At 42.4% G+C, this 26,873-nt stretch overlaps 3 protein-coding genes and 1 long non-coding RNA gene across 6 annotated transcripts; 2 read left to right on the top strand and 2 right to left on the bottom strand.

Moving 5' to 3' along the window:
• Positions 1 to 208: 208 nt before the first annotated feature.
• Positions 209 to 7,970, top strand: dhx34 (DEAH (Asp-Glu-Ala-His) box polypeptide 34). Its single transcript, XM_084351366.1, has 16 exons — positions 209 to 1,255; positions 1,739 to 2,050; positions 2,166 to 2,420; positions 2,531 to 2,633; positions 2,755 to 2,972; positions 3,066 to 3,240; positions 3,535 to 3,728; positions 4,035 to 4,136; positions 4,231 to 4,494; positions 4,816 to 4,989; positions 5,133 to 5,238; positions 5,475 to 5,581; positions 6,309 to 6,566; positions 6,854 to 7,045; positions 7,446 to 7,590; positions 7,738 to 7,970. Exons 1-16 carry the CDS (start codon positions 548 to 550, stop codon positions 7,878 to 7,880), a joined length of 3,456 nt encoding a protein of 1,151 aa, XP_084207492.1. The 5' UTR covers positions 209 to 547; the 3' UTR covers positions 7,881 to 7,970.
• Positions 7,971 to 11,361: 3,391 nt separating this feature from the next.
• On the bottom strand, positions 11,362 to 19,298 carry spred3 (sprouty related EVH1 domain containing 3). 3 transcript variants are annotated; one of them, XM_084350881.1, is made up of 7 exons: positions 19,170 to 19,298; positions 18,495 to 18,552; positions 14,940 to 15,105; positions 14,605 to 14,773; positions 14,461 to 14,522; positions 13,806 to 13,964; positions 11,362 to 13,307 (listed from the first exon to the last, which is right to left on the bottom strand). In XM_084350881.1, exons 3-7 carry the CDS (start codon positions 15,081 to 15,083, stop codon positions 12,306 to 12,308), a joined length of 1,536 nt encoding a protein of 511 aa, XP_084207007.1. In that variant the 5' UTR covers positions 15,084 to 15,105; positions 18,495 to 18,552; positions 19,170 to 19,298; the 3' UTR covers positions 11,362 to 12,305. The 3 variants fall into 3 exon arrangements, with proteins under 3 accessions (XP_084207007.1, XP_084207008.1, XP_084207006.1); XM_084350882.1 differs by lacking the exon at positions 18,495 to 18,552; XM_084350880.1 differs by lacking the exons at positions 18,495 to 18,552; positions 19,170 to 19,298 and adding an exon at positions 16,772 to 17,010.
• On the top strand, positions 19,057 to 23,138 carry LOC311256088. Its single transcript, XR_014622440.1, has 3 exons — positions 19,057 to 19,172; positions 20,543 to 21,736; positions 22,402 to 23,138. It is a non-coding gene; the product is annotated as an uncharacterized lncRNA (long non-coding RNA).
• Positions 22,632 to 26,872, bottom strand: psmd8 (proteasome 26S subunit, non-ATPase 8). Its single transcript, XM_084350883.1, has 7 exons — positions 26,735 to 26,872; positions 25,999 to 26,071; positions 25,783 to 25,885; positions 25,515 to 25,680; positions 25,138 to 25,238; positions 23,852 to 23,963; positions 22,632 to 23,538 (listed from the first exon to the last, which is right to left on the bottom strand). The coding sequence occupies exons 1-7, from the start codon at positions 26,837 to 26,839 to the stop codon at positions 23,401 to 23,403; spliced, it is 798 nt and encodes a 265-aa protein (XP_084207009.1). The 5' UTR covers positions 26,840 to 26,872; the 3' UTR covers positions 22,632 to 23,400.
• Between the last annotated feature and the right edge of the window lies 1 nt (position 26,873).

Here is a 26,873-nt window from a genome sequence, read left to right as displayed (position 1 = left end):
AATGTGGGCACCATGCTTTGAAAAAGCTTGCTTGTATATCTTCATGTTGTGCCTCCTGTTTATACTCATGAGTTATAATGACAACCATGATTTTTTTTTTTCCTCCAGCAACTCTTTTATTCCCCCGGAACCAGTACGAGTCAAGCGATGCCGGAAGATTTTGAAGAACGGAGCGGAAACGGTCCCACCGTATTATTGTTCCCCTGGTCCTCGCAGCAGATGAAGCAGTATTAGTTCAGTGTTTATTCATCGGTTATTCTTTTCTTACAGTCGTAACATGTTATTGTCCAAAAACCCTTACATGTGGCAGTGAAAGACAATATTTCGGACTGTGCTGTCCGACTGTCTCAGACATTAATTTCAAACATGTTCGGGTTTAAAATGGATTTGACGTTGTAAGCTAACGTTAGTCTGAGTTGAGTTTGTTAGCTAGCTGTGTTTGTCCAATTTAGAGGTAACAATCGGGATTGTTAAACTGCTACATTTTTGTAAACATGCAGATGTAATGTGTTAGTAGTAAATAAACTTTGCGTAGTTTACAGTAAATATGGACTCCGACAGGAGGAGAGACAGCCGGAGTTGGGACTGGGACAGTCCGCAGTGTCGAGCCCAACTGGACGAGATCTTTTTCCGCAAGCATGACTACATCCAGGCTGGCAGCCCGGAGCACAGAGAGTTCTGGGCTTTCTTTGACCGCTTCCAGAGGTTTAAAACAAAGAGAGACATGTCTGGGTCCGGAGCCAGCCGAAAAGAGGACAGAGACGAAGAGAGAGACCGGAGGAGGTCTGGCACTGGGAAGGTAGACCTTGGCCTCCCTAAAGAGTATGATGCTCGCTACCGGATTAACGTGTCTGTGTGCACCAGGGATGTCGAGGAGCGCCTGGGGAAGTCAGACCACAGAAGCAAAAAGAGGTCCTCAGGCCCAGGCAGTCAAGAGATCTCGGACTGCCGCCTGGCCCTCCTGCATTTCCTGGACTTCAGTCAGAGACAGAGTTTTGGCAAACTGGCCAAGCTCCGCCGAGAGCAGAAGAACCTGCCCATCTACCAATACCGGGACAGGATAGTGGAGCTGGTGCGACTTCACCCTGTGGTTGTGGTGGCAGGGGACACAGGCTGCGGGAAATCCACCCAAGTGCCTCAGTATCTTATCTCAGCTGGCTTCAACCACGTAGCCTGCACCCAGCCTCGACGTATCGCCTGTATATCACTTGCAAAGAGGGTCAGCTTTGAGAGTCTCAATCAGTTCGGCTCAAAGGTTTGTCATGAAAGATCAAATACAGTTTTTACCTCCAGGGCTGCAACTAAGGATTGTTTTCGTTGCTGATTATTTTCTGGATTAACAATTAATCATTTGGACAATAAAATGTCAGAAAATAGTGAATTCAGTTTCTCAAAGTCCAAGGCAAAAAAGCAAGAAAAGTAAGATGTCTTCATATTTAAGAGGCTGAAAACAGCATTTTCTGCTATTTTCACATAAAAATTTCCTTATTGAGCAATTGATTATTGTTAGCAACCAAGTAAGAACTTTAAAGCTATCACCTGAACTCGAGTAATGTGTTGAGGGCTAAAGCTCGAAAATCAAACAGAAAACATTTGTCAAAAGTTAATGAAAATAAAAATTGTTATTTGCAGATTTAGTCATATATTCTCTTAATTTGTTTGCAGCAATGACTTGATTTGAATGTATCTAGAGAAGAAAGCTGCATTAGACCTCACAAAATGTAGTCATGTTTTTCAGGTGGGGCACCAGATACGCTTTGAGACCACCCGGACCACGGCCACCAAACTGTTGTTCCTGACTGAGGGGCTGCTGCTCCGGCAGATCCAGCAGGACAGGACACTGGCTCAGTACGAGGTGGTGATTGTGGACGAGGTCCACGAGAGACACCTCCACTGTGACTTCCTTCTTGGAGTCCTGCGCTCCTTGGTGGCAGATCGCCCGGACCGGCGTCTCATCCTCATGTCCGCCACCATCAACATCAAACTTTTCTCCAACTATTTCAGCAGTGCGCCTGTGCTGCAGGTACCAGGCAGGCTGTTTCCCATACAGGTGAGCAGCAGATGTAAATATGTAATTTGTCTCCTGCAGAACAAATGTAAAGCCTAAAACAAGGAAATAGTGTTTCAAAACTAACATCCAATTTTTTTCTGTTCCCTGTACCAAGGTGATATACCAGCCTATTCCACCTGAGGAGCAGGCTTCCCGTTCAGAGAAACTTGATCCCAGACCGTACCTGCGCATCCTGCAGGGCATCGATCAGCGTTACCCTCCAGAGGAGCGCGGCGACTTGCTCCTCTTCCTCAGCGGTGTGGCGGAAATCTCCACCATCCAGGAGGCCTGTCAGGTTTATGCCACACATACACGTCGCTGGATAGTCTTACCCCTGCACAGCACCCTCTCACTGGCCCAGCAGGATAAGGCACAGTCAGCTTCTTTTGGATTCAAATGGACAAATGGTGTTTGAATGTGATATGTTAGATGGATATAAATTATCATTTTTAATTCTCTGTCATCATGTTTGTTTTTCAGGTGTTTGACATTGCTCCTCCTGGGGTGAGAAAGTGCATCATCTCTACCAATATTGCTGAGACCTCAGTTACAATCGATGGGGTGCGCTTTGTTGCTGACTCAGGTATGGAACTGGTAGTACATTTGTAGCTGGGTGCAAGAAACCAAAACTTTTGATCTTTTAGAGGAATTGAAAAATAACACAACAACAACCATATAAATATATTTTTTGTGTATTCATATAGGAAAGGTAAAGGAGATGAGTTTTGATCCTAAGGCCAAGATGCAACGTCTGCAGGAGTTCTGGATCAGCCGAGCGAGCTCTGAGCAGAGGAAAGGTCGAGCTGGTCGTACAGGTCCTGGAGTGTGTTACCGCCTGTATGCTGAGTCTGACTACGACGCCTTCGCCCCTTATCCTGTGCCCGAAATCCACAGAGTGGCTTTGGACTCACTAATTCTTCAGGTAACATAATCCCATTGAAAACACACTAGCAATTCTTCTTTTTAATCCTACAGTTTCTTCAATAACTTTATGTGTGCCATTTTGTTCCTGCAGATGAAGAGCATGTGTCTCGGAGATCCACTTTCTTTTGTCTTCATCGATCCACCTCCAGCTGCTAGTATTCAGACTGCAGTTACGTATCTGAAAGAACAGGGAGCGCTAGACAGTCGCGGTGAATTGACCTCTATTGGTAGTTTACTGGCACAACTGCCTGTGGATGTGGTCATAGGTAAGAATCCCCACACCAGACCCAGTTTTAGTTTATTTTTTGCTTCTTATCCGTTTTTTAAATCATTTTTTCATGAAGCTGACAACAGAACACATGCACTGGTAAATGGTTGAATAAACTTTTAATAGCATCAGTTCAGACTTGCTCTCTTTCAGTTGAAATAATGATGCAAATTATCACAATTAACTTGGTAAGGACATACTGGAGAATCAAATTGCGACACAAACAGTAGCAGCTTTAACCAGCAGTTAGATTTGGGTAAATGTGTATGTGTGTGTGTTTGCGTTCATTCAGGGAAGATGCTGGTGCTGGGCTCTTTGTTTAAGCTGGAGGAGCCCATGTTGACAATAGCAGCAGCCCTCAGCGTCCAGTCACCTTTCCTCCGCAGCTCCCAGCACAACCCAGACTGCGCCACTGCCCGGCAGCCCCTGCACAGCAACCAGGGAGACCCCTTCACCCTGCTCAACACCTTCAATGCTTGGATGGAGGTCAGTAAAGCAGACAGTATGTGACAGTAGCCATTTATTATTCACAAATTCAACACAGTTTGGATGATCTTAGGGTGGCTGTAGCTCAGGAGGTAGAATTGGTCACGGTAATTGGAAGGTCGCTGGTTCGAATCCCCGGCATGTCGAAGTATCCTCCTGATGCGCAGTTGGCACCTTACATGGGAAGTGAATGGGTGAATGTGACGAGTGTTGTAAAGTACTTTGAGTGGTCAGTAGACTAGAAAATGCAAGTCCATTTACCATATCTTCATTGTACATAAACCTGTTCATCTTTAAACTCAACAGATAAAAGGAGAGAGAGGTGGTGCTTCAAGGAAGTGGTGCAGGAGGAGAGGCCTGGAGGAGCAGCGACTTTATGAGATGGTCAACCTGCGTAGACAGTTTAAGGCAGGCTACTGACACAGTACTAACATTTTTATGAGTAAAGATTTTTAAGTGTGACCACTGCTTCTATATGAGCTTACTCTTTGGGTAACAACAGGACTTGCTGAGGAGCCACGGCCTGCTGGAATCAGAGTACAGCACCTCTTCTGGTGGTGACCGCGGGCAGCGTAGGGAGAGGCTAACGGAGAGGAGGAAGTTGCATCAGCTGAAGAGAGATCACGAGCAGCAGGAGAGCACCAGACGTAAAGTCCTGAAGCTGGAGGAGGGCCAGGACGGAGAGTTCTCCTCAGGATCAGACACAGAAGGAGCAGGCAGAGGCAAAAAGGACAAAGAGAGATCAGGACAGAACGTGGACATACAGGTGAACTCAGAGTAGAGTTACATGGAAAGAGGGTGATACACAGCAGCCCTTACCCTCACCACCAACATTTAACTTTAAAAAAATAAATGAATATATATGAAATCTACGTTACCATACTGGGTAATATATAGAGGGTTACAACTTCTATGCACACGCTCTTAAAACCCCACCCAATCAGTGTGTTGTGTCATCTTGTGGTACACATATGATTCACTAAGAACAATGAAATAAAAATGTAGTTGATCTGCCTCTTACTCCTGCAGTCATTACTGCAGTTAAACTCTGAATGATCTCTCTGTGATGCTGTTCGGTCTGCAACAGGAGGTGAAGTTCAAGTTGCGTCACAACGTATCAGAGCTGCAGGAGGCGGTGAACGTCAGTCAGGACTTGTCCTCCCGCCAGCAGGCTTTGCTCAAGCTGCTGATTTGCAGAGGCCTCTACCCTCAGCTGGCATTGCCTGATGAACACAACTCCACCCGCAAGGATTCTGAGCAGGTCAGGCCTGCTGCTGCACCCAGCGCAGTTAATAATGATACAACGAGGAGCAAAACCTCGTGTCAGTAAACCAGTTGTTTAAATTTTGGTTGAGAAAATGATGTCGGATTAAATCTTCCACTTTGTGATCTTACATTGTGTAGGTGTTTCACACAAGGAACAAGCAGGGAGTGGTGATCCACCCGACCAGCGTGTTTGCCAGTGACCCAGAGGTGTTACAAGTCCCTGAGAATGACACCAGAGAAATGGGTAACTCTTTTACAACGTCTTTTCAAATACTGAATGTAGACTTATAGGCGTATTATAATTTTGCAAGAAATGCACTCCCAAAATACTCAAGTACAATCTATTCCTCTGCCTCCTGATCCACTGATGTGTAATTTTATTTTTTCCTCATATGTCTCTTCTTTTCACTCTTACTATTGTGCTGTGTTTTACCATGTCTCATCTGTCTCTCCCTCCTTGTCCCTCTCTCCTGTCTGAAGGGCCTGACAGGATGGACAGCAGCAAACACCAGCTGCTAGCCTTCGTCACTCTGTTGGAGACCAACAAGCCATATTTGACCAACTGTGTGCGAGTTCCTGCGTTGCAAGTCAGTACCAGATGTGGGGTGTCCCTGTTCCCATCACAAACTTTTTTTTTATCTTCTTGGGTTAAGTTTCTTTGTTGTGTTAAAGTAACTCGACATAGTGATGGTAAATCTATATGATCCAGTTTGTCTGATACTAACTCAACTCTGGTAGAAGGAAAAAATAGTCAAATGTTGTGATCCACTATCAATTCCTGGTTGCAGTACAGCAACATTATTGGCACATCTTTTTTGTTATTATCAAGTTATTTTTCACAAATTGTGATTTATTAACTTTATTAACTTTATTAACTAACTAATATTTCTGTGATAATGCAGTGTGAAAATATAGTATAAGACTGATTCCTATTTGTAAAACTGTGATGGGCAGAAAATGCATATAAGCTGTTAAACGTAAAGCAGAGAGAGAGAAGGGAAATTAAAGGCTACAAAGGTCCCCAGCTGTATGTGAACTGGGAATGCTGCTAGTCATGGCTCCCATCAGCAGTCCCTTCCCTGCCAGACTTTGCCATTTTAACCTGATTTTTGTATTAATTTCACCCAATTTTGCATATGTAAATATGTAAAATATATAATGTGTCACCAAAACATCTGGATAATATACCGTCATTATTGTGGGCAGCATATTGTACTTGTATCATGATTTGTTTCATAGTTCCCAGCTCTGGCCTATTCACACATCATGCATGTACTAGTATTAATCCCATTTGTGTCTGAATGTGCTCACTAGGCTCTGCTGCTGGTGGCAAACTCTGTGGACAGTAACGCTGACTGTACACGTCTGGTGGTGGATGGCTGGCTGGAGGTGGAGCTGAGGGACCCAGAGGAGGCCCTGAAGACACTATCCACAGCTCTTACACATAGGGCTGAGTGGGAGCGCCTTTTGTTGACCCAGCTGGGAAATAGTACAATGGGGGGACAAGGAGTGTCCCGCAAAGTCATGGAGAAGCTGAGTGAAGGCCTGGTCCGCTACCTGCTCTACACTGAGGTACTAATGCAGTGCTTTTTAACAGCTGTTTCGGGGTTTTCTTATCTTTTGGTAAAGGTATGTTTTTTGTTTTTTTTCTGACACTTTAAAAACCAACAAATAACGTAATCAATAAAAAACTTGACAGATTATTCAACAGCGACGAATCATAAGTTGCAGCCTTACTGTATTGTTGGTCATTTCTACTTTCCAGGCATTCTCAGTGACTCAGATACTTATTCATCTTTTTACGGCCTCATCAACTGACTCTTTCTGTACTTCTGTGTACTTCTTACCTCCCCTCCCAGGTCAGTTACAGCCTACGGAGACTCACAGCTTTCCAGACCCAGAACCTGTTCATTGGCCCTCAGTCTGAGTCCGAGCTGTCTCACATCAAGGCTCCGGGTCTGAGCGTGCTGTTTCCAGGAGCTGAGGCAAAGCCGGACCCCATTAAAGGAGGCCTGCGTGTCACTAGCTCCTTCACTTACAACTGTCTGGCTGTGAGTCTGTCTGAAACTGTGTCAGTCTAGAAAAGCGTTCCCTTTAAGTGAGATGAAAAATGAATGTTTAAGCTGTGAGCTGTGAAATGAAATTCCCTTTATGTTTATTCAGAGGATATTTTGTATTTTTAGGGCCAGTTCAGGTGAACTGTTGCAGTAAACATACATAAAGAAGAATTGTCGTATTTAACAGCGCTTAATTTTACTTCCCTGGCAATATTCCTTCCTTTTTTAAAAGGCAGATGACAATATAATCGCTAGCTAGCTCTAGCTGTCTTGTCCATTTCATGTTTATATCAAACCATTTAGCTTCCCATTTCAAACTCATATAAACTGATCACCACACCTGACCAAAGTATTATTGTCATTGACCTTCGTGTTTCCACTGTATGATGTGCAGGACTCAAAGGATCTCTACAGCGAGTGTTTACGCACTTTCTGGAGCTGTCCTAACTGTGACCTCTACATGCCTCTGACTCCTCTGGAACGCATGCAGCACGAGGCCTCCTGCAGGCCAGCTGGAGAACAGCAGCAGATAGAGGAAGGTCAGGAAATATCTATATTGATATTAATTTTGAGGTGTCTTTTGATATTAGATATCTTAAACACATCTGAGTCTGACTTGATACTTGGCGTCTGTAAGTTTGAAAGAGATGAATAATTTTAGACTAATTGTGATTGTGTGTTTTCAGAGCCAGAAAGTGGAAAGGCAGGTCCCTCCTCAATGTCCAGTCTTACCAGAGTTTATCACTGTGATGTCTGTAATGAAGACCTGAACCTCACCTCCACTGAGATCCTCAAACATAAAAGGCAGCACATGTTTTCTACCAACTAACTGAGCACAGCATCTAAAGGACAACATCCAACCACATCTCTGTTCTGTAAAGGAAAGACTTCAGTTTATAGAATAAAGTTGTTGTTTTTTTATGAAACATTTGTGTCACTGTTCGTCTTCCCTTTTATACTTGAGGAAATTTATTAAAGCGTTATTAGCTCCCTCCAATGGTCACCGGATGTATCTGCCGTTGCCTTCTACAAACCTCTCAAAGAAAACGCTCCCAAAACAGGGTGTCTACAGGTCTCAGACACTTCAATTAATACTATTTAAAGACCTTTTCTAAGATGATCTCTAACCAAGTGTAAGATTTTTCCTATTCAAACACTGCAGGTAAGTAAAAAAGGCAAGTAGTATATATTTGGTCCCATGCAGAGGTAGGTTTTATGCAGGGATATGAGTTTTAGAGGTAGTTAAGTTAATCTACAGTTTGCAAACAGGTAAGTATAAAGTGAAAAGACTTAGGTTCAGCGGCAGGTTTGAAGATTTGTAACATCAGAAAGGTGCACTTTCACACAGCGCACAAGTGTTTCACCTGTTCAGACAAAAATTAATTAAAAGACGGAAAATTAGGCAATTATGACTATTTCATGACTTGGAAGGCCAAATGTTTACAAAATTAAAGGCATTTTAAGACTTTGTGACCTGCAGACACCCTGCAAAATAATTGTTCCACAATGTAAACATATTCAAAGGCTGGCAAAAAAAGAAACACAATTATAATTATTTTTCTTTTCAGATTCCTTCGCATTGTGGAATGATTATAGGATACAACTTGCATACAGTGTTTGGGAAAAGGCACAGTGAGTTGATGACATGCACACGTGAGAGAGAAGTTGACACTGATTTTAAAATATAGAGTGAGGGTTTAATAATGATACAAACCCACGATATGTAACACCTCAAAGCAGCACATTGGCACAAAGTCAGAAGTAAGACAGCACGGAAGATAAAAACCTGTCTCAAAAAAATAAAGAATCAGAATAAATATCTCAATAAATAAATAAACAGGTAATATCTCATTAATTACTTTGAAACTAATAAATACGTACATTTGAAAATATGCACATTGGCAGAAATCAATAACCAAAAAGTAAATAGTACTTAACACAGAGTTACTTAGAAATCATAAGTTATTGATTACTCAAATCAAAAGGCACATTTATTAAGATGTAAGAATGGGGCCTGCAATTGTGATCGCATGACTGTCAGTACTGTACTCTAACACCATTTCTGAACCAGGAGTAGCAAACTGTGTGCAATGGCTTTACTAGTTCTGTATATCTGCACCATCGAGTGAACGTGTGTGTCTGTGTGCAGGTCTATGCATTGCAGAATTGTGGGGGTTGTGTGTGCATGTGTGTGTGAGGGGAGGGTTAGTGACCGACTGAGTTTGTGTTTCCCGCCGTTGTGACAGGATGTCTTTTTTTTTTTTTCTTTTTTTTTTTTTTTTTCTTAAGTGGACCAAGGCTGGCCTCGTAGTGAAGACTACCATCCCGTAAGCGAGAGGTCAGGGGTCGTGTTCATCAGCAGTCGTGTGACCTGACTCTGAACCCTGCTGCCTGTTCACTCACTTTAAGTCACTTTGGCTAAAAAGTTCTTGGCTAAACCTAAAATGTAAATAATCTGGTGAAGCTTCTGAAAGGTTCATTCTGCCATAATTCAAGGTCTACCAGGTGATCCTATATTTGAAGGGACTGTAGTATAACTAGTCGACACTGGCTTCCAGAGTGTGCTGTATGTATTCACATCTTTCATTTTAAGGAAAACACATCGGTTTTTAAAAGAGAAATCCCCCCACAGATTCTCTCACACTGTCAGGATGTCATCATTCTGTGATGCTCAGCGCATTTCATGAGTTATTTTGTGATTATTCATCACCATTTACTTTTCAATGTTCTCATTTTTTTTCCTCAACATCTACCCTGCTTTCTGATTCCTTACATTTTTTTAGGACATCTTTCAACATATCATAGAAAACCAGATGTTAGCTTGTTGCATTCAATAGTTAGTTCTTCATGTAGGAGAAGAGACTAGAGCCCACACGCTATGTCCTCTGGGTGATATTTCTCAGCCGATACTGGCCTATCACAGATAGATCAGTATCGGCGTATGATGCCTAATATGTGCCAATACTGCAGTAAAAATTACTGTCAAATTGTTAGACTTCCTGCCTCTGTTACACATTGTTGTGTTTGATAAGCATAATTGAGGGGTCATTGCAAAAACGGTGTGTATATTAGCAGATATATCCATATCGAAACCTTTTACTTCTTAATATCAGCATCAGCCCAAAAATCAAGTATCAGTGGAGCTCTAGAAGAGATCGATATCAACAGTTATAAGGATTAAAGATCAGTTTTTCAGGTCAACACAAAATTGTGAGTCAAATTTTTATAGAGTAACTTGTGTCTCTACCTCTTTGATATATATAATTCACTTTGCTTGATTGTTAAACACTGGTGCAAAGTGAAGGCAGCACAAAAGGCCATTCTTTGATTCTGATTTACACGCACACACACACAAAAGATCTTTATGTTGACATATTTTGATTTTGAAAATCTTCCCGCTAACGAATCTGTTGGAGCTGTGATGAAAATAGCTTTTAGTCCACCTTTTGCCAGTTATTTCGCTGGAAGTAGAAGAATTTACCACCAATCAGCAAAATAGACACAGAAATACAAGGTTCATCACCAGAAGTATTTTTTAAAAGATGTCTTGGGGTGAATTTATCTTTAAGCCCAGCTGTGAACTTACTAAAAACCTTCCTCACTCACTCCTCAGCATCCTCAGCACCTTGGGTGGAATAAAAACTCGTTGAAGGATTGTTTGATCCTGCCACACCGCCTCATAGATTGCTAAGAGGTGGTGGGAAAGTTTGAATAGGGTTCGGACAGGACTTAAAATAGCAGCTTTTTTTGACTTCATACTTAAAGCAACATTCAGCAAACACATCTGCCACTGTGCCCAAACAAAGACTTACTGCCATTCATCTTTTTCAAGTTAACGTGTCTCTTTTTCTTATCACAGGGTCAACAGTCTACAGCACGCACGTTTAAATGTCACACCTGTGAGCTACGTGCTGCTGCTCAAAGACAAGTTTGTGTTCCTATTTATCTTTTCTGCTCGGTATCGAACACATTAACACACTACAGGATTCAGTTCCAACACTTTGTCGAGTTCAGTTTAGTTTCTTAACGCGAGCAACTGGTACAAAAATACTCTTCAATACATTGTTCATTGCACTTAATCTTTTTTTTTTGGTGGCGTCTCATTCACAGGCCGAGACACGTCTACAGATTGGTTAGCACGGGGTCTTGTTTTGTTTTTCTTTGGGGTTGGGACTGTAAGGTCGTTGTGTACATTAGGTAGAATAGACTCGCTCAGAGGCCTCAGTTGTAAGCACCTTGACTGATTCAACAAGTACAGTGGTGGGATGTGATGTATTCTATGATTACTATTGAAAATACATGGAAAGATGAAAAAACTATGTGTAAAGTGAGGGTGTTTAATGTCCGACACACATTCTTGATTTTTTTTCTTTCAGAAAACATAAATAACCTTGTGTTTGGTTACAAAGGACCATAATGAATCACATTATGACTTTTAAGTCTTTGTGGTTGTCATTGCAACTTCCCTTAACAATAATTGTCCCTTTGCATTTGATAACCTTTCTACCACTGTGGTCTACTACTTTAACACTAGTGGTCTCAGATGCTCGTACTTTCTTGAAGACTGCACTCACTCGTGCTCAAACCTGTCTCACCCTTCTCTTTTTCATGTGTTAACCAGGGTTTGAGTTACATCTGAGGTAAAATTAGAGGTAAAGGGTGACATCTGTTCATCTGACTGATAAACAGGCCAACATGAAACAAATAACGTCCCCAAGATCTCATGTTTGTGATTATGTGATAGTGTGTGCCGTTGGGGGATTCGGTCAATATGTTTTACATTTAATAAAATATACCAATTAAAATTATAACAATCATATATATAAACATCTTTTGTTTTTGTGTTTTTCTTTCTAAATAAAAAAAAAACAAACAGACATTTGAAACAGTGTACACATCATCATTGCCTCTGCCACTCTCTTCCTGCGATAAAGTCTCTGATCGCTAACTCTAGATCAGCCAAACCTCAGTAAATCCACTACGAAGGCTCCAGATGACTCCCACAGAGCCTGGTCTGAGTGCAGTGCACCTTCAGCAGGCATGGACCAGTGAGGAAGGCCCCAGGTTGAAAAGAGAAAGAGCGGAATGCAGTGGAAGGCCGTGGGGCTTTGGAGGGCCACGTCAGAGGTCTGGGTCTACTGAGAGCACTGTTCCACCTGCTCAGCTCCATCTCCTGCTTCCCTACAGATGCTCTCTCCTTTCAACACCCAAACCTCGTTGGTCCAGAGAACCCCTCCCACCCCCTAGCCTGGCCTCATCGGACCGCCTTGTGCTTTCCCCCACAGCAGCCACACCTCTCCCCACACCGCAGGCAGGCGCGCAAAGGCAGGTAGCAGCACATGCAGGGCACGAAGAGCGACAGGGCCAGGAGGGCCAACCAGCGGGCACAGCAAAGGGGGTGCGGGTGGCCCCCCAATGAGTCATCACATGAGCAAGGCTCCCAGAACTCTCCCTCAGAGTCCGACATGCAGTGGTAGAGCAGACTCTCTGCACACCACACACAGGTCCACTGGCGCAGGCAGTGCAGGGCCGGGTCTGGGGCATCTCTGCAGCGGCCCCGCCCATTCTCCGAAGCGCTGAAAACAGAGCGGCAGTACACACAGCGAGATGAGCATGACGATGAAGCCTGAGGACAGGGGCTGTCGTCGTCGGGGGAGATTACCCCCTGGTCGCTGCTGCTGGCCCCTCCTCCTCTCTTACGAGTCCGCGACCGGGGCGTGGCCAGTGAGGTGTGGATGCAGCAGGGAGAGGGCGAGCTTTTGCCCGTCTCCTGGGGTGAGCCGGCTCCTGAGGACACGCCTGACACAGCGTTGGGCATTGACATACAGGTGGGCGACGACGAGGACAGACGCTGGGAAGCTTTACTGTCCAGGCTCACTGTCACGTCACAGCCTGCCGTCCCCACTCCTGCCAGCTCCTTCTCGAAGCGAACCACGCACAGCTCTGACTTGTCCTGCATACTCCCTCCACTACCAACAACCACACCCCCGGTCAGCCCCCCGACCATAGTCCTGGTGGCCCCTGCCCGTCGGTAGTCCTCATAACCTCGAGAACCCCACAGGTCTTTGCAAGGGTCCACACTACGGAGGTCTCCCTCCTCCAGCAGAGAAATAGTGGGTGAGAGGGGGGACAGAGGAGATGAGGCCGGGGGACCCACCGGAGGAGTAGGTGGAGCAGGAGGTGGGGGCGGGGGCGCTGGGGGATTCAAGACAGCCGTCATTTGTGAAAGCTGGTGCTGTCCTGGCCTGGTGTGGATCTGTGGAGAGGGTATAGGATTACAGAGTGAGTCAGGAACAGTGTGTACTGTGGCAGCAGCTACAGACGACTGCTGATCGCTTGTGCATCTATGTGAGATCTCAAATAGACACACAAGTGATCAAGAACCCCAAATTTGATAGGAGTTCATTCTATAGGACGTCAGCGGTCCATTTTTGTTTTACTTCTTTTTGATGTGGAATAAATGTCTTTGGTGTGGACTTGAGGGTGGAGACAAGGAAAAATAATCAACCAGTCCACCTTCCATGTCTTGTCATGGCTCGAATGTCTACAAATAAATGTAAAATGGCACTAATCTTGCTGGGAAAAACCTGCTAGACCCACAGCAGGCTCCCAGACGGGTCTTTCAGAACTATTCTTTTACAGTAATTGTCATTAGAGCTCACAAGTGTGAATAGAGCACAGACAGAGAAATCAACTGAACATTAAATCAACACTTTCTTATCATCACAACTTAGTGCAGAAGTTGCTGTACTACCTGAGCAGGTGTCTGAGTGGTGACAGCATGGCTGGCTCCAAAACTAAACTCTTCCGGCCGCACAAAGCAGGTAGACGACGACTCGCTCGTCACTATGGTGATGGGTTTAGGAAGCATCTCCTTTCTGCTGTTGGATGACGACTCACTTCCTGTATGGGACTAGCAGAGGCCTCATGTCATCCCACAAGTCAAAAACATCGATAACTGCATTTGGGCTCAGCGTCAACATAAATGGCGCTTTTTACCTCCACCAAGGAGGTAATTTGGATCCGTATGTTTGTTTGTTGGTTGGTTTGTCAGCAGGATTACAAAAAAAAAAATGCTGAACAGATTTCTACAAAACTTTGATGGAGGATCCAAGATCTGGTGAACTATAAATATGGTTAAGGAGTTAGGCATGGTTCAAAATTTAGAGTGATACAGGGCTATCAAGTTCAATATTGGATTGGGTTTGACTGAAGGACTGGAGGCGTCCCTTTATCCAGACCCGCACCAAAAGTAAATGGGGTATATTCTGGGCCGAGACCCATCCTCCATTCAAGTTTCATGGAAATCTGTCGTCTGGTTTTTGTCTAAGCCTGCTGACAAACCAACCAACCAACCAACCAACAAATGGACATGGGTGAAGACACAGACAAACGGATCAGATACTCACAGCTTGTCCGTCATCCTCGGTGTCAGCCTCTTCTGGGGTGGAGGACGAAGGCGAGTCAGAACCTTGATCACATGAAAAGAGAGGATTAAGGCGTTGCTGGATAGCACGGCTAATGATTTTTATATGTGACTCATGTATCTCTACCTCTGTCGAGCTTGTCTAAGACAGCCTGCAGCCCTTTCTCAAAGGAGATGGCATCGGCAGGACTCTGGAACGTAAGGCCAAACTTTCGATCCTCTACCCGCCAGTGATGGAAGATGGGGTTCACCTTGTTGTACACTAACCCCCTTTGCACCGCACACTCCAACACCGGCTAAAGACACAAGCAGCAGTCCCACCAAACATAAGAAGTTAGTTCACCAGCCAAGATGCATCCCCTCGTCACATCATGCCCTCACAGAAAGTGAATCTACGGTCTTTAGGTGGTGTTGAGGAGCAACGTGGCACCAAAGACGGCCATAACACACGCACACACTCACTGCTCGATCTCGCAGCCGTTCTCCACGTATGATGTACTCTCTCCGCCCCCTGCCGTCATGACTCCGCCCCTTACATATGACCACATGACTGAGGCCGCCACCTCCAAGGGGCACCCAACCGCCACTGGAGTCATCACGTGTCATCACCACCGCACGAACACGCACACTGTCGGGGAAAGCCAAGAGAGTGAGCAAGAGGCCCAGGCTGATTAAACAACGCAGGGATACACAGTGACACAAAAAAAATACGCGCAATATTAACGCGCTGACACGCACATTCATTCCGTTAAACAAAAGAGGAAGAGATGAACTTTCATAATGGAAAGATGCAGTACAGGTTTCAGCTCTGTTGAGCTGAGAGTGCATGATGAAATTCACACAAAGCAGACAGAAGTGACAGGTGAAGACATATCAAGGCGGTTTTTTTAATCATCTGAATGAGTTACATCGGGTTTTTAATTAGCATGTGATGACGGTAAACAAATGTGACAAATACAGACGTATCTGGAGAGGTCTTTGAACAGTTCAGCTGCCGGGAGCACATGAGGATGGGGATGTTCAGCGTGCGACTGACTGCAGGCTGTGTGAATAAAAGCAGCCGTGGAGCGAATGGATAGAAAGAAAGCCAGCGCTGAGAGAAATGGCTAAATGGGAGGAGGGAGGACGGAAGAATGAGTGTTTCCCAGATAGATGTATCAATGAACGCACCCATTCGCCATCAGAGGCCCCGGTTTTCTTGCAGAAAGAAGCTCTGCCCTCGCCAGTCGACTGAATAATTCAGCACCGCAGCTCGACATGTGCATGAAACGCATGCACGGCCGCGTCTTTTTTTTTTTTGTCATTTTTACATCACACTGAATTTTAATTGTTGCAATTATTATTTTTTTCTTCCCAGACGCTCCTTTTCTCAATTCCGCCCCTGCTGCACGCACTCATTAACACACCCCGATAATATGTTATATCTTTTTATGAATGGGCCGGAGCGAGGCTGGCTTCGACATCGCTCTGCGCGTTAGCTATATATATATTTCAGCCGGAAATTTTATCAGGGGCCTAAATACAATGCAAACGCGTGTGAAAAAAAAAGGGGGAAGGAAAAAGGGAACGAGTGGGTGAGAGGATGGAGAGGAAACGAGAGATGGGGGGAGGGGGCCGATTAGAAAAGGGAAGGAGGAGAGGAGGGGTGAGGATGAGGGAGAGCGAGCGAGAGAGAGAGAGAGAAAAAAAATCACATTTCATTCATAAAGTTTGGCTTTAAAAAATCATAATGAAACCCCGAGACACGTTGATAAAAATCACAACGCCTCCATCCCTCCCTCGTTTTACTGTAGCCATGTCTTGAATGACGCGATGCTGGCCCCAAACTCGCCATATTTCGCCTTTTTCCCCCCCCATACATTTTACACATTGATTTCGTGACTGTTTTTGCCAATCGCTAACCACGCATTTAGTTCGGAATTGTTACATATAGCTTCTGTTGTTTGCTTAATACGTTTTCAGGATTATTATTATTCCCCCCCCCCCCCCCCAATCCTGTGCGTGTAGATTGTGTGCCAGTCGTCTAAAAGCACAGGTCCACATGTAGGTGGCTTAACATGTATCACATATTGTGGCATGGATATATCGGAAATGGGGTGTATGCTGTTGATTCAAGACTACGTAATGGTGTTTTTATTCTCGGCAGCCAGCTAAATTGTAGAGCACCGATTGTGATAATAGTGCATGATGCTGGGTTGGTGTAACACTGATGGCGGTGGCGTTCTTTCTATCCGCTTTGCTCGGATGGCTGAATATATATGTGCAATGTTAAAAATGAAAATGTAAGGACTTACTCGCCCTCCATGGCTCGGTGTTGCCCGCCGCTTGCAGCAGCCCACCCCAGGGTCTCCTCTCTCTCTCTCTTTTTATCCTCCTTTCAGGAAACACTCACAGACTCACTCATATTCTCTCTCTATCTGCTCTCATTTTCCTAATCTTTCTCTCTCTTCCTCTCTCTCTTGCTCTCGCTCTCTCTCTCCACCTTGATGTCGTTTCGGTGTATCAGGATAGGCTTGAGGTTGCAGCAGCCATTTTCCGCTGGCAGCATCCTCCCTCTCTCTCCCTCCCTCCCTTCCTCCCTCCCTCCCTCTCTCTCTCTCTCTCTCGCTCCAAATCACTCCCTCGCTTATTCCCTTTCTCACTCTACCTGCCTTGTGCCAACACATCCGCACTAATCATTGACAGCATTGTGGCTTTAGGTGGGCTATAGGGTTTGTCAGTGTTACCATGCTATTTTAAATTATCGGCATTGAGCACTGAGTTGCTGATGCATGCAGTGACGTGAGTGCTAAATGAAAAGCTGGGTAAACCATCAATGACCTCCGGTTGATCCCATGATTATCACGGGGCAAACATATAGAAGAAAATATTGAAGAGTTGTCCTTCATCGCTTCTTAGCATTTGTTTTTAAATTGCACAAGCACAAGAGTGGTTTATTGTTGTGATCCTATTTCATTCTTGACTTGTTTTGTAGTATCATGAGCAGGAAACGAACACAATCTGTTCCAGTGGGAACTACAGGATCCCAGTGTTGACAAGGTTTCAGCACCATGGACAGCAACACGTCTCAAAACCACAGCTCCGACTTAAAAAACGCGTGTGATTTGGGGTTTTCCCTATGGAGGACCATTTCCGCCAGTTAAAGAGAAAAACATGAGGAAAACGTAGTTTTCATCAAAAAAATAAATTAAAAAATCGTAGGCTAATGAATAATTATGGGATTGAAGTCGAAATTTTTAGAAAATAATTGATAATTTTGGGACAGAAAGTCCATATTATGACATAAAAAAAATAATATTGATGAGTTTTTAAAAATCGGAATTGAGATAAAAAGTAATATTTATGAAAAAGTCAAAGTTATTAGATTAAAAAAAATCGAAATTTGGGGATTAAAAGGTCAAAATAATTCAGACTTTTTGTGACTTTTTTCATAATTCAGATTTTTAATCTCACAGTTTATTGCGACGCATTGTCTCATAATGGCAACTTCTTATGAGATAATGCGTCGCAATTAGCTGTGAGATAAAAAGTATTTATACATATACACACACACATATAACAGCGGAAATCGATAGCAAGCACTGAAGCCTCGGACATGTTGTGGTGCACAAATGGTTAATTAAACATCATACAACTCGCGGGTCAACCTACAGCAAGTCCCTCTGATGTATTTGATATATAACCACTAGCAGTGGACGCCGACCTCACCTGGCTCGTTGGTCTAGGGGTATGATTCTCGCTTAGGGTGCGAGAGGTCCCGGGTTCAAATCCCGGACGAGCCCTGTTTTGATAAATGGTCTGTCGTTGAACTGGTTGCTTTAACGTCACAAATATCAAACAAAGAATATTCATGTAGGTACTGATCACAATGACTGACGTCACGTATTGTTTTTTCAGTGGAGTCCTTGTTGAAAATGGCTATAAGTCCCAGTCCATTCATATAATGTTACTGTCTCCCCTTCTGTCCATTTACACAGTTTTCTCCTGAAAGAGACTGAATTATTTGTCCTTACATACCAGGAAAACACGACATCCAGGTCCAGGTGCTGCTTCGGGGCTTCCGGCGCTAGAGACCCTGGGAAGGCAACAGGTTCAAAGAGAAATGCCCTTACCTTGATACACAAAACTGCACACTTTCTCTTAATCCAACCCTTTTGTAAAAGTTGGGTTGTTAACTTATGTAGACTAGTCAACCTTCTGTGATTCAATCACACAGGTAAGTCTTGTTTTTAGCATTTAGTCACAGGCTTGTAGACCACCTAGATTTCAGAACCCAGGACAGCGCCTAACATGATAGCACATGCTGATTGGCTATGATTACAAAAGGTTAATTGATGACAACGTAGTGACGCATGGCGAGGTTAATGATATGCAATATAAGAGATATATTTGGCAATATATTGTTATAGGCCTTTTACTTTTGGGATCATATATTGTTAAATATTATCACTATCTTTGGATAAACTCGATCATAATACAGTAATGCGAGGCACATTTATTTGTAGCCTATAACCTTTAAAAAAATTCTTTAAATTCTAGTTAGTTAATTACATCAGACGTTAAATTAATGTAGCTCCAGCGTCCATTTCACCGAGCTAACGGTTAGAACTAACGGTTAGAACTAACGGTCGATGTTAGCTAACTTTATCTGCCTTCAAAGTACCGCGAAGTAACGTCAGGAAATCAACTTACCCGGTGCGTATCTTTGATTAACCTTTTGTGACTCCAAGTCTTACCTTTTTTTCTACATAATATAACATAAAGACCGAGCACAACAGATATGTAACGTTACTCTGTAGTGGTGACGTCTAAGTCGTGCAACCGCAAGGTATTCTGTTTATAGCCTAACATTAGCTTTGTACTTCTAGAGATTTAAGTTATGCTTCAAACATAACACAACACTGGTGTTCATCTTTAAAGATAGTGTGAACTTGGTGTGTATTTAGATAAAATCTTAAGATAATTTATCATTTCTCTCTTATTAAACTATTCAGTTAAAATTGTATCATAACTTAAATGCAACATAAATCAAATCAAGTCAAAGTCAATTTTATTTATATAGCCCAAAATCACAATCATATTGCCTTAGTGGGCTTTACAATCTGTACAGCGAGCGACATCCTCTGTCCTTAGACCCTCGAGTTAAGTGAGGAAAAACTTGAAATATACAACATGTTACATAAGGTGGAATCTATATAGGCAGAATATACCCTTTGCATGATGTCCACTGTGTTGACAGATGTATTTTCATTCACAGAAAAAAATGTACAAGAAAAATTATATTACAATTTTGGATAAAGGGATTCCTAACAACTAACTTCATTGAAAAATATATATATATATTGGTTTACTGAGGATAAGAGGATTTGACAGTTATTCCAGAGGTACTTGGTTCATCTCGTATCCCCTCTGCAGTTTCGAATTCATAATGCCATATCTCAAAATGACAAAGAGATACAAAGATGATAATCAACTGGATCTGTGGACAAAGCTTCAGGGTTCTGCCACCTGGTGATTTGGACATGGTACTTCAACTTAAATTGTTAAAAATGGCTTCCAAGTATCTTTCCACCACTGACAATGGTGCTCCCCAAACTGGTTAAATATAGGGCACTATTTATAGAACATTGAAAAAACTATCATAGCATATCATTTGTGGTGTATACGTTTGTTGTCATTAACTTTAACCATATTTTCCTCTCTAATTAAAACAAAAACAATACTGATCTATGCTCTGGACAAAATATTATTAGACACTGTTGAAAACAGTAGAAGAGATTAAAGGTGATTTGTGTTGGATTGTGTCATCCCTCAATCTTCCCTCCTAACCCCAATCCTGTGTGTGGCTCCAACGGCATGGCTCATTGATGCGTTTTTAATATTTTTTGGACATTAATGGATCTCTGTGGCACAGATGATACACAAACCAAACTTGGTGTCAGATCAGTTCGTTGGTGGTTTTGGCCCTGTAATGGGATTTGTTGACAATAAGAAAAAAAAATAGAACATTACCATACTTATCCTTTAAGTCTGTTCATAATACCACTTTATTTTATATTTTGCAGGATAAATACAAGAATAACAACAATGGGTACTTTCACATCGAAACAGGTGAAAAAAGAGGAAAATGGGACCACAAAAGGAGCAGTGGCTAAAAAGGCAAATGACTTGAACCATGGCGAAGCAAATGATTTAACTGGAAACCTCAATAAAACTGCCAACACTAGTCAAGGACTAGGCCCTGCTCTACCTATTAGTCACCAAATACAACCCAACGACGGCAATGAAGCAGCGCTCACAAGGATTCACCAAGTTCCTGCTGTTGATGCCCCTCAAAACAGAGAACAGAGCAGTACCAAGGCTGTGAACATATCGCAGAATGCTGACCCAGTAAAATATAACCCATGTCACTCAGCTGTATTAATGCCTCAACAACACACATCTCCTGCAAAACCTCAGAAGAAAAAGACCAGTAATCCAAAACCAGTGCTCCAACAGGCTACACCTGCAAGACCTGGACCATGTCATGGTGTGAAAAGAACTGCTGAAGAATCTGATGCTCTGAGGTCATGTATTTCACAGCAACTTCAGGGTGTAACCGAAAACTTATGCCAGCAGCAATTAGGACCTTTGGCAAAAGTGCTGCACAAGGCTCAAAACATTGCAGAGCAAAGCAACACCACAACACCAGGCACTGTAATGGTACTAGTAAAGATGCCAGGGGATGATGATAAAAGCTCCCAGCTAACAGCTGAAGACACTGTCACCACTGTGCAAGAGGGTTCACAGCAGCAAGATTGCACTGCAATGGAAGAAAACACAACTAAGAAACACAATGAGGCAGATCATACACCTCAACATAACAAAGTTGACAATGACACCAATGGGAACACCTCATCTGGCATACAAACAGTCAATGGGAAAGCAGCAGCTGCAGATTCAAGTGTCAAGTTGAAACTCCAGCACAAACCTAATGTCACTATAACTCAACATACCGCTGTTAAACCTAAGAAAAAAGGCAAACTCAAAGGAATGAAACAAAACCATCCTAATAAGAAGACAAGAAACATCACTAAGAAAGAAGATAAGAATGGAAAGAATGGCCAGGCTGAAAAACAAGAGCCAGACATCCCCCCTGCAGGTCCTCCAGAACACACTGTGGGACGTTGGCACCCATTTACAGTGAACCAGTCCTGTTCCCTCAAGGTGCTGTGTAAACACAACCCAGGGAAAGGTTTGCCGCCAAACATCCAAAAGTGGTGAGCTACACTCAATGTTAAAGTCAGATATGATTAACTGTAAAACCCTTATTCCAAAAAAGTTGGGACGCATTTTTTCCCCCAAAAAAAGTTACAAATTGCTAATCCTTTTGCCAAATATTCAACTGAGAACAGTACAAAGACAATATATTTAACATTGTACCATAGAAATTTTATTAATATTGTAAATATATGCTTAGTCTAAAATCAATTCAAATACGTTGGGACCGGGGCAAAGAAAGACTGGGAAGTTGTGTAATGCTCCAAAAACACCTGTTTGTAACATACAACAGGTAAAGAGGTTTTTTTGGTAACAGGTAATAGTATCAAGATTGGATATGAAAGGGGCATCCTCGAAAGGCTCACTCATTCACAAGCAAAGATGGTTTGAGGTTCACCACTTTGTGAATCATGTGATTGTACAAAAGATATTACTACATGGGCTCAGGAACACTGAACACTTGTCTGTAAACAATTAGTTTCCAAATCATTGCATAGTTTTTATTTGCACTTTACACAGCATCTCAGATTTTTGGGAATGAGGCTTGTAATTCTCATTAAGTAAAAATGCAACCTGTTTTGTTCTTCCTTGTATTTTCCTTTTATCTGTCTTATGCCACTGGTTAAAAATCAGTCAGTTACACCTTTGCTCATCACTTCCACAGGTCTGAAGAACGCCCAATCTACAAGTCTGAGTGTCCTTTGGTCACCCCAAGATTTACAGCTTCCTTTGCTTTGAGAGAGAAGCAGGAGGGGGGAGATTCTCACCAGTGAGAGAAGACATTAAAAATGTGTCTTATGTTAATGATATGCATTTAAAAAATAGTTAATGTTCTGTAAATTACTTTCTTCCATGGGAAGTTAGAGCTGAAGTGTAAAAAAAGATGACAGCACGGCCATTCAAAAAGTTTATTTTCTGAAGCATTTATTGCAGACAAATATTTGCATTGTAAGATCAACTGGATTACAAACCATCTAGGGAGGAAGAGGCATTACCATTTAGAAAACACTCAAACTTCAATGGCAATTCTCTCTGTTGCTAGGATACAAGGCAAGGGCAATACATTTCTGTGGGCTCTACTAAGGAGAAAATGAACTTTGTGTACAAAAAGGGTTTGCTTGAATTTGGGTATAAATGTTGAGTTGTGTTGATAGTTTTGTGTTGACAATGAAAGGCAAAGTCACAGGGTGGTGACAGTAATTAACTTTCTTATAGCTGTAAAACAGCTGAGACCCAAGGGTATTATATGTATTAGTTGGACTTGATGTTCTTGTTTTTCAAACACCAGCTGGGAATGCCATAAAATTGTAATGTTTGACAAATGACATCTTGTATAAAATAACTAACATTTAAACCCTTGAATGTCTTCAATAAAAAGGTAGATGTGTAGCAACAGCTGAACAGACTGGTCACCGGTGATACTTTTAGTTTTGTTCCCATTCTTTTAAAATGAAAGCAAACCGTCAGTCAGAAAGACCTGCAGACAGATTTAATACAGGAAGAATAAATGGTGATTGATTTTTGAGGTATGGGCAACAAATCAACCACTCTGGCAATCAATGTATTCATATTCCTCAGGGAAACCGCCGACTGGATGTATACTGGATCAGCGGCGTGTGTCTGAGTGTGTCTGTACATGGTTGAGTGTGTTCCTGGGGGCGGATTACACAATCATTTCCAGCTGTCGTGCATATTCGATGACCTGTTGTGCCAGCTCCGTAGAGGGGATGGTCACCTCTTCTGTCCGCTGCTGCTGACTGGTGAAAGAGTAATAGCCATCTGGGCTCAAACTCCATCCCCTCTGAAATAAAGTAAGATTGAAGTGACATGTTATTCCTTGTAGGCAAGAGGGGGTTTGTTTTAATTTTAAAAATGAAACGACAAGATAAACTTGTTGAACAACAGCTTAAGGTTAACAAGTAACCTGCCATTCCAGTCAGTCTTTTTCACATTTGAAATATTAAATGTAATTTCAGGTTTTGCCAGCACAATAGATATTGTGTCTGCAGTTTGTCTTTCTTGCCAAGACAAATCATGAAGAAACATATCAAATGGTATGTTTAAGTATCAACCTGCAACTTCAAACTTTGGTTTCCAAATGAAAATATACATACCTTCTTGGCATAATCTGTCATCTTTTTGGGGGAACTGAAGAAAAGCACACGGGTGGCTTCACTGAACTGGATCTGCTCATATGCTTTCTCTATGCAACCTGCGATCTCATCACTGCAATTTAAAAAGATAGTAGTTTTAGTTGAAGTTATCTTTCGAAAGACAAATGGTATCATCTGGTCTTCCTGATAAATTAAAATAACTTTTTCCATCAACAGTGTCATCACGTGCGCCTCCACGCACGTTGTGTACACACTCCGTTGACCATGTGGATTAATGTACGTGGGTAAAAGTGAACATAAACCCGCCATACGTAGTGACCGCGATTGTCCTGTTGCTGTACACTTTAATGATGAAATTCATGACATTTCCACCTTACGCTTTTGTGGCATTGAAAGAGTTAGTCTGCCACCTAGAGGGGGTGATCTTGACCCGTTTTTAAAGAAACGTGAGGCTTATTGGATCTTCACCTTACAGACCTTGTTTCCCAGGGGTCTGAACGATGGACTACTGCTTAATGTGATGTTATGAGTTGGGGCTGTTCTGTTACTTTTGACAGGCTCTAGTATAGATTCAGTTCTGTAAATTCTGCACTAGGAAATCCCTATTGTTTTGGGAATTTTATTGTGAAATGCACCCTTTTGAAATATTAGACCATGCTTCCTAGTGGTCTGGATGACTTACATCCTAATGTGACGTCTTGAGTTGTTGAGCTGTTCTGTAATCTTTGTTGAGTTTTACCTGTTTTTCTAGCCAGTTCCCACAGTACAAGTCATAAATAACCTAATGTAGGCTCAATGTAATGTATGTAATGTACGCGCATTGATTGATATATGAACTTTACCTGTTATGATGGGGTTTAAAAAAAAAAAAAAATGGTTTTGAGAAAATGAGAATGTGTTTAAATGTTACAAATTTCTTTTGGTGAAGGTGTTGCGCTAACTAGTAAGACAGCATAAACGATCAGTTTTGCTGCTGTGGTTACCTGCAGCTTATCATATGATCTCACAAATTTTGAATGGTGTTTAAACAGATTACTATAACTATGCTGAAGGTGTCCTGACATATTGTCTTAATGAACCTATCATGAGATATGCCAGTATTTTCCATGGTCATGGTATTGCATAAGCATTTTAAGACCACATGATGCAACTGGGACCTGAAACAAAATACAAATTGATTTCACAGGGAAAACCAACATCCACATTAGTTATAACCACAGAAAGGGCTGTATCAATTGAACACAAGTAGAAATGATAGTAGACATGGCTACCATATTGGTTCTTACCGAATTGTGTCGAGCAGAATATCTATAAAAAAGGTGTAGCTCTCAGCAGGGATGTTGCCTTTGGCAAGAAATACCTTGTTGTAGCTTCCCTCCATCAAGTACTGAAAAGCCCATGAGAGAACAGAAAACATTAAGATGGTATTTACATATAAGTTACTATTGACACTGTGTTAATCTTATATGTAAATAGAGAATATCACTGAGCCCTGAATTCATTTTGGGGGTACATTTTAATAAGTTGTGTCAATTAGTTTGTAATATCTACCTTATAATTAATAACTTCAGACAACAAATTAGAAATTGGACCAACAGATTAAAATTTTGCCCATGATACCCAGGCACTGTAGAAGAGTTCGTCAAGGGTTAAACTGCAGCACCTGCTCTAATGACACTGGGTGTCTGATGTAGACGTTGGTCTGAATATCTCGTGCACTCAGCCTCTCAAGTTCTGTGTGAAACTCAGACACGCGGTTCTGTGAGAGCAGGAAGAGCAGGTTCAGTCCAAGTAACTGGTGCATGTAGGCAGCTTCTGGCAGTTCATCCCTTAATGACAAAAAGGTAAAGAAAGAGCAATGTTAGAGACCTCCTGTGAGTACTATTTAGCAAAATCTTAGTACACATGAAAGAACAAGAAGGTGACATTACTTGTAATCAAAGTAGTAGCATTTAAGCTGGGCCATGTATCTCTCAAAGGATGGGATGTCCTTCTTGAGGATACTCCACAAGGCTCCAATTTCAAGGACATCACCTGAAACACAGAGACAACACATCTATCTTAATTGGGGATATGTTTGATAACTTGTCAAAGTCCATGAATAACATGAATGTCATCCGTCAGCTTGACTTGCCACCAATACTCACGAGCTAAAATGAGCTGCTGCTTGGTGAGCGCGGACCCGCTGGTAGGTAAGAAGTTCAGCTCCAGTAACGACACCTGTAAGAGAAATGTTTGTTGTCATTTTCTATAAAAATCATTCATAAAATCAAACTTAACCTGTCGCTTGTGTTCACCCAATTCTTAGTCATAATATAAGATAATGCCATTAATCGTTCATAACAGTTAAAATACCTGCTAGCAGCTTTTCCGGTGACAGTTTTTAGAAAACAAAACATAATCTAAACGATAGAATTACAACATAACACATATAACTTAATAATGAGCAATATCTCATGTTAGAGAAACAGAGGAACACATTGTGGTCTTAATTAACTGGCGTCCACATGTTTGTTTTGGATGTAAGTTTCGGGTTAAAACTGCTTTGACAATGAATTAGCAAACAGTAACGTTACGTTAACATTAGCAACACTGACTGTGATGACTTGTGTCCTGACTGTCTCTACTCCTAAAATTAACTTTTCTGCCCAACAACACCATGCAGTTGAGACAGATCAACCTGAAGTTATCACCCAAAAATGAAAACAACTGTATGTGTCTAAAGTTCGCCCATCAGAAAACTCTACACACAGCGTTAGCCTGGTTAGCCTAAGTTAGCACGCTTAGCTACATTTGCTAACAGCGCTAACGCCTCTATACAGGCAGCGTTTCCTGGTTCTACTCATAAAACCAAAAAACAGACACATAAACGTGCGCCTCTACCTTAAGTTTGCTCAGTATTTCTCCACATTTGCTCAGGTTTGGGTTTTTCTTGTTCCATTCCGTTTTAAGCGTCTCGTACAGCCCCGCAGTCTCTTTCAACGCCATGGTGATTCTGCAAAATGTACGACACCGGCCAACG

The sequence above is a fragment of the Pagrus pagrus genome (genome assembly GCF_965226575.1).
Source record: "Pagrus pagrus genome assembly, chromosome: 4".
NCBI classification, from domain to species: Eukaryota; Metazoa; Chordata; class Actinopteri; order Spariformes; family Sparidae; genus Pagrus; species Pagrus pagrus.
Note: the sequence above shows the minus strand (reverse complement) of the source record. Positions and strands in the feature narration are given on the sequence as shown.

Coding starts and splice junctions, on each gene's coding strand:
- dhx34 (XM_084351366.1), top strand. CDS start 548: ATGGACTCCGACAGGAGGAGAGACAGCCGGAGTTGGGACTGGGACAGT. Junction 4,495..4,815: donor GACAGAACGTGGACATACAG/GTGAACTCAGAG, acceptor GGTCTGCAACAG/GAGGTGAAGTTCAAGTTGCG. Junction 7,046..7,445: donor TCACTTACAACTGTCTGGCT/GTGAGTCTGTCT, acceptor TATGATGTGCAG/GACTCAAAGGATCTCTACAG.
- spred3 (XM_084350880.1), bottom strand. Junction 14,523..14,604: donor CTTAGACAAGCTCGACAGAG/GTAGAGATACAT, acceptor CATGTGATCAAG/GTTCTGACTCGCCTTCGTCC. Junction 13,308..13,805: donor CCACTCAGACACCTGCTCAG/GTAGTACAGCAA, acceptor CCCTCTCCACAG/ATCCACACCAGGCCAGGACA.
- psmd8 (XM_084350883.1), bottom strand. CDS start 26,839: ATGGCGTTGAAAGAGACTGCGGGGCTGTACGAGACGCTTAAAACGGAA. Junction 26,072..26,734: donor AAATACTGAGCAAACTTAAG/GTAGAGGCGCAC, acceptor TTTCTCTTACAG/GTGTCGTTACTGGAGCTGAA. Junction 25,239..25,514: donor ACCCAGTGTCATTAGAGCAG/GTGCTGCAGTTT, acceptor TGGGCTTTTCAG/TACTTGATGGAGGGAAGCTA.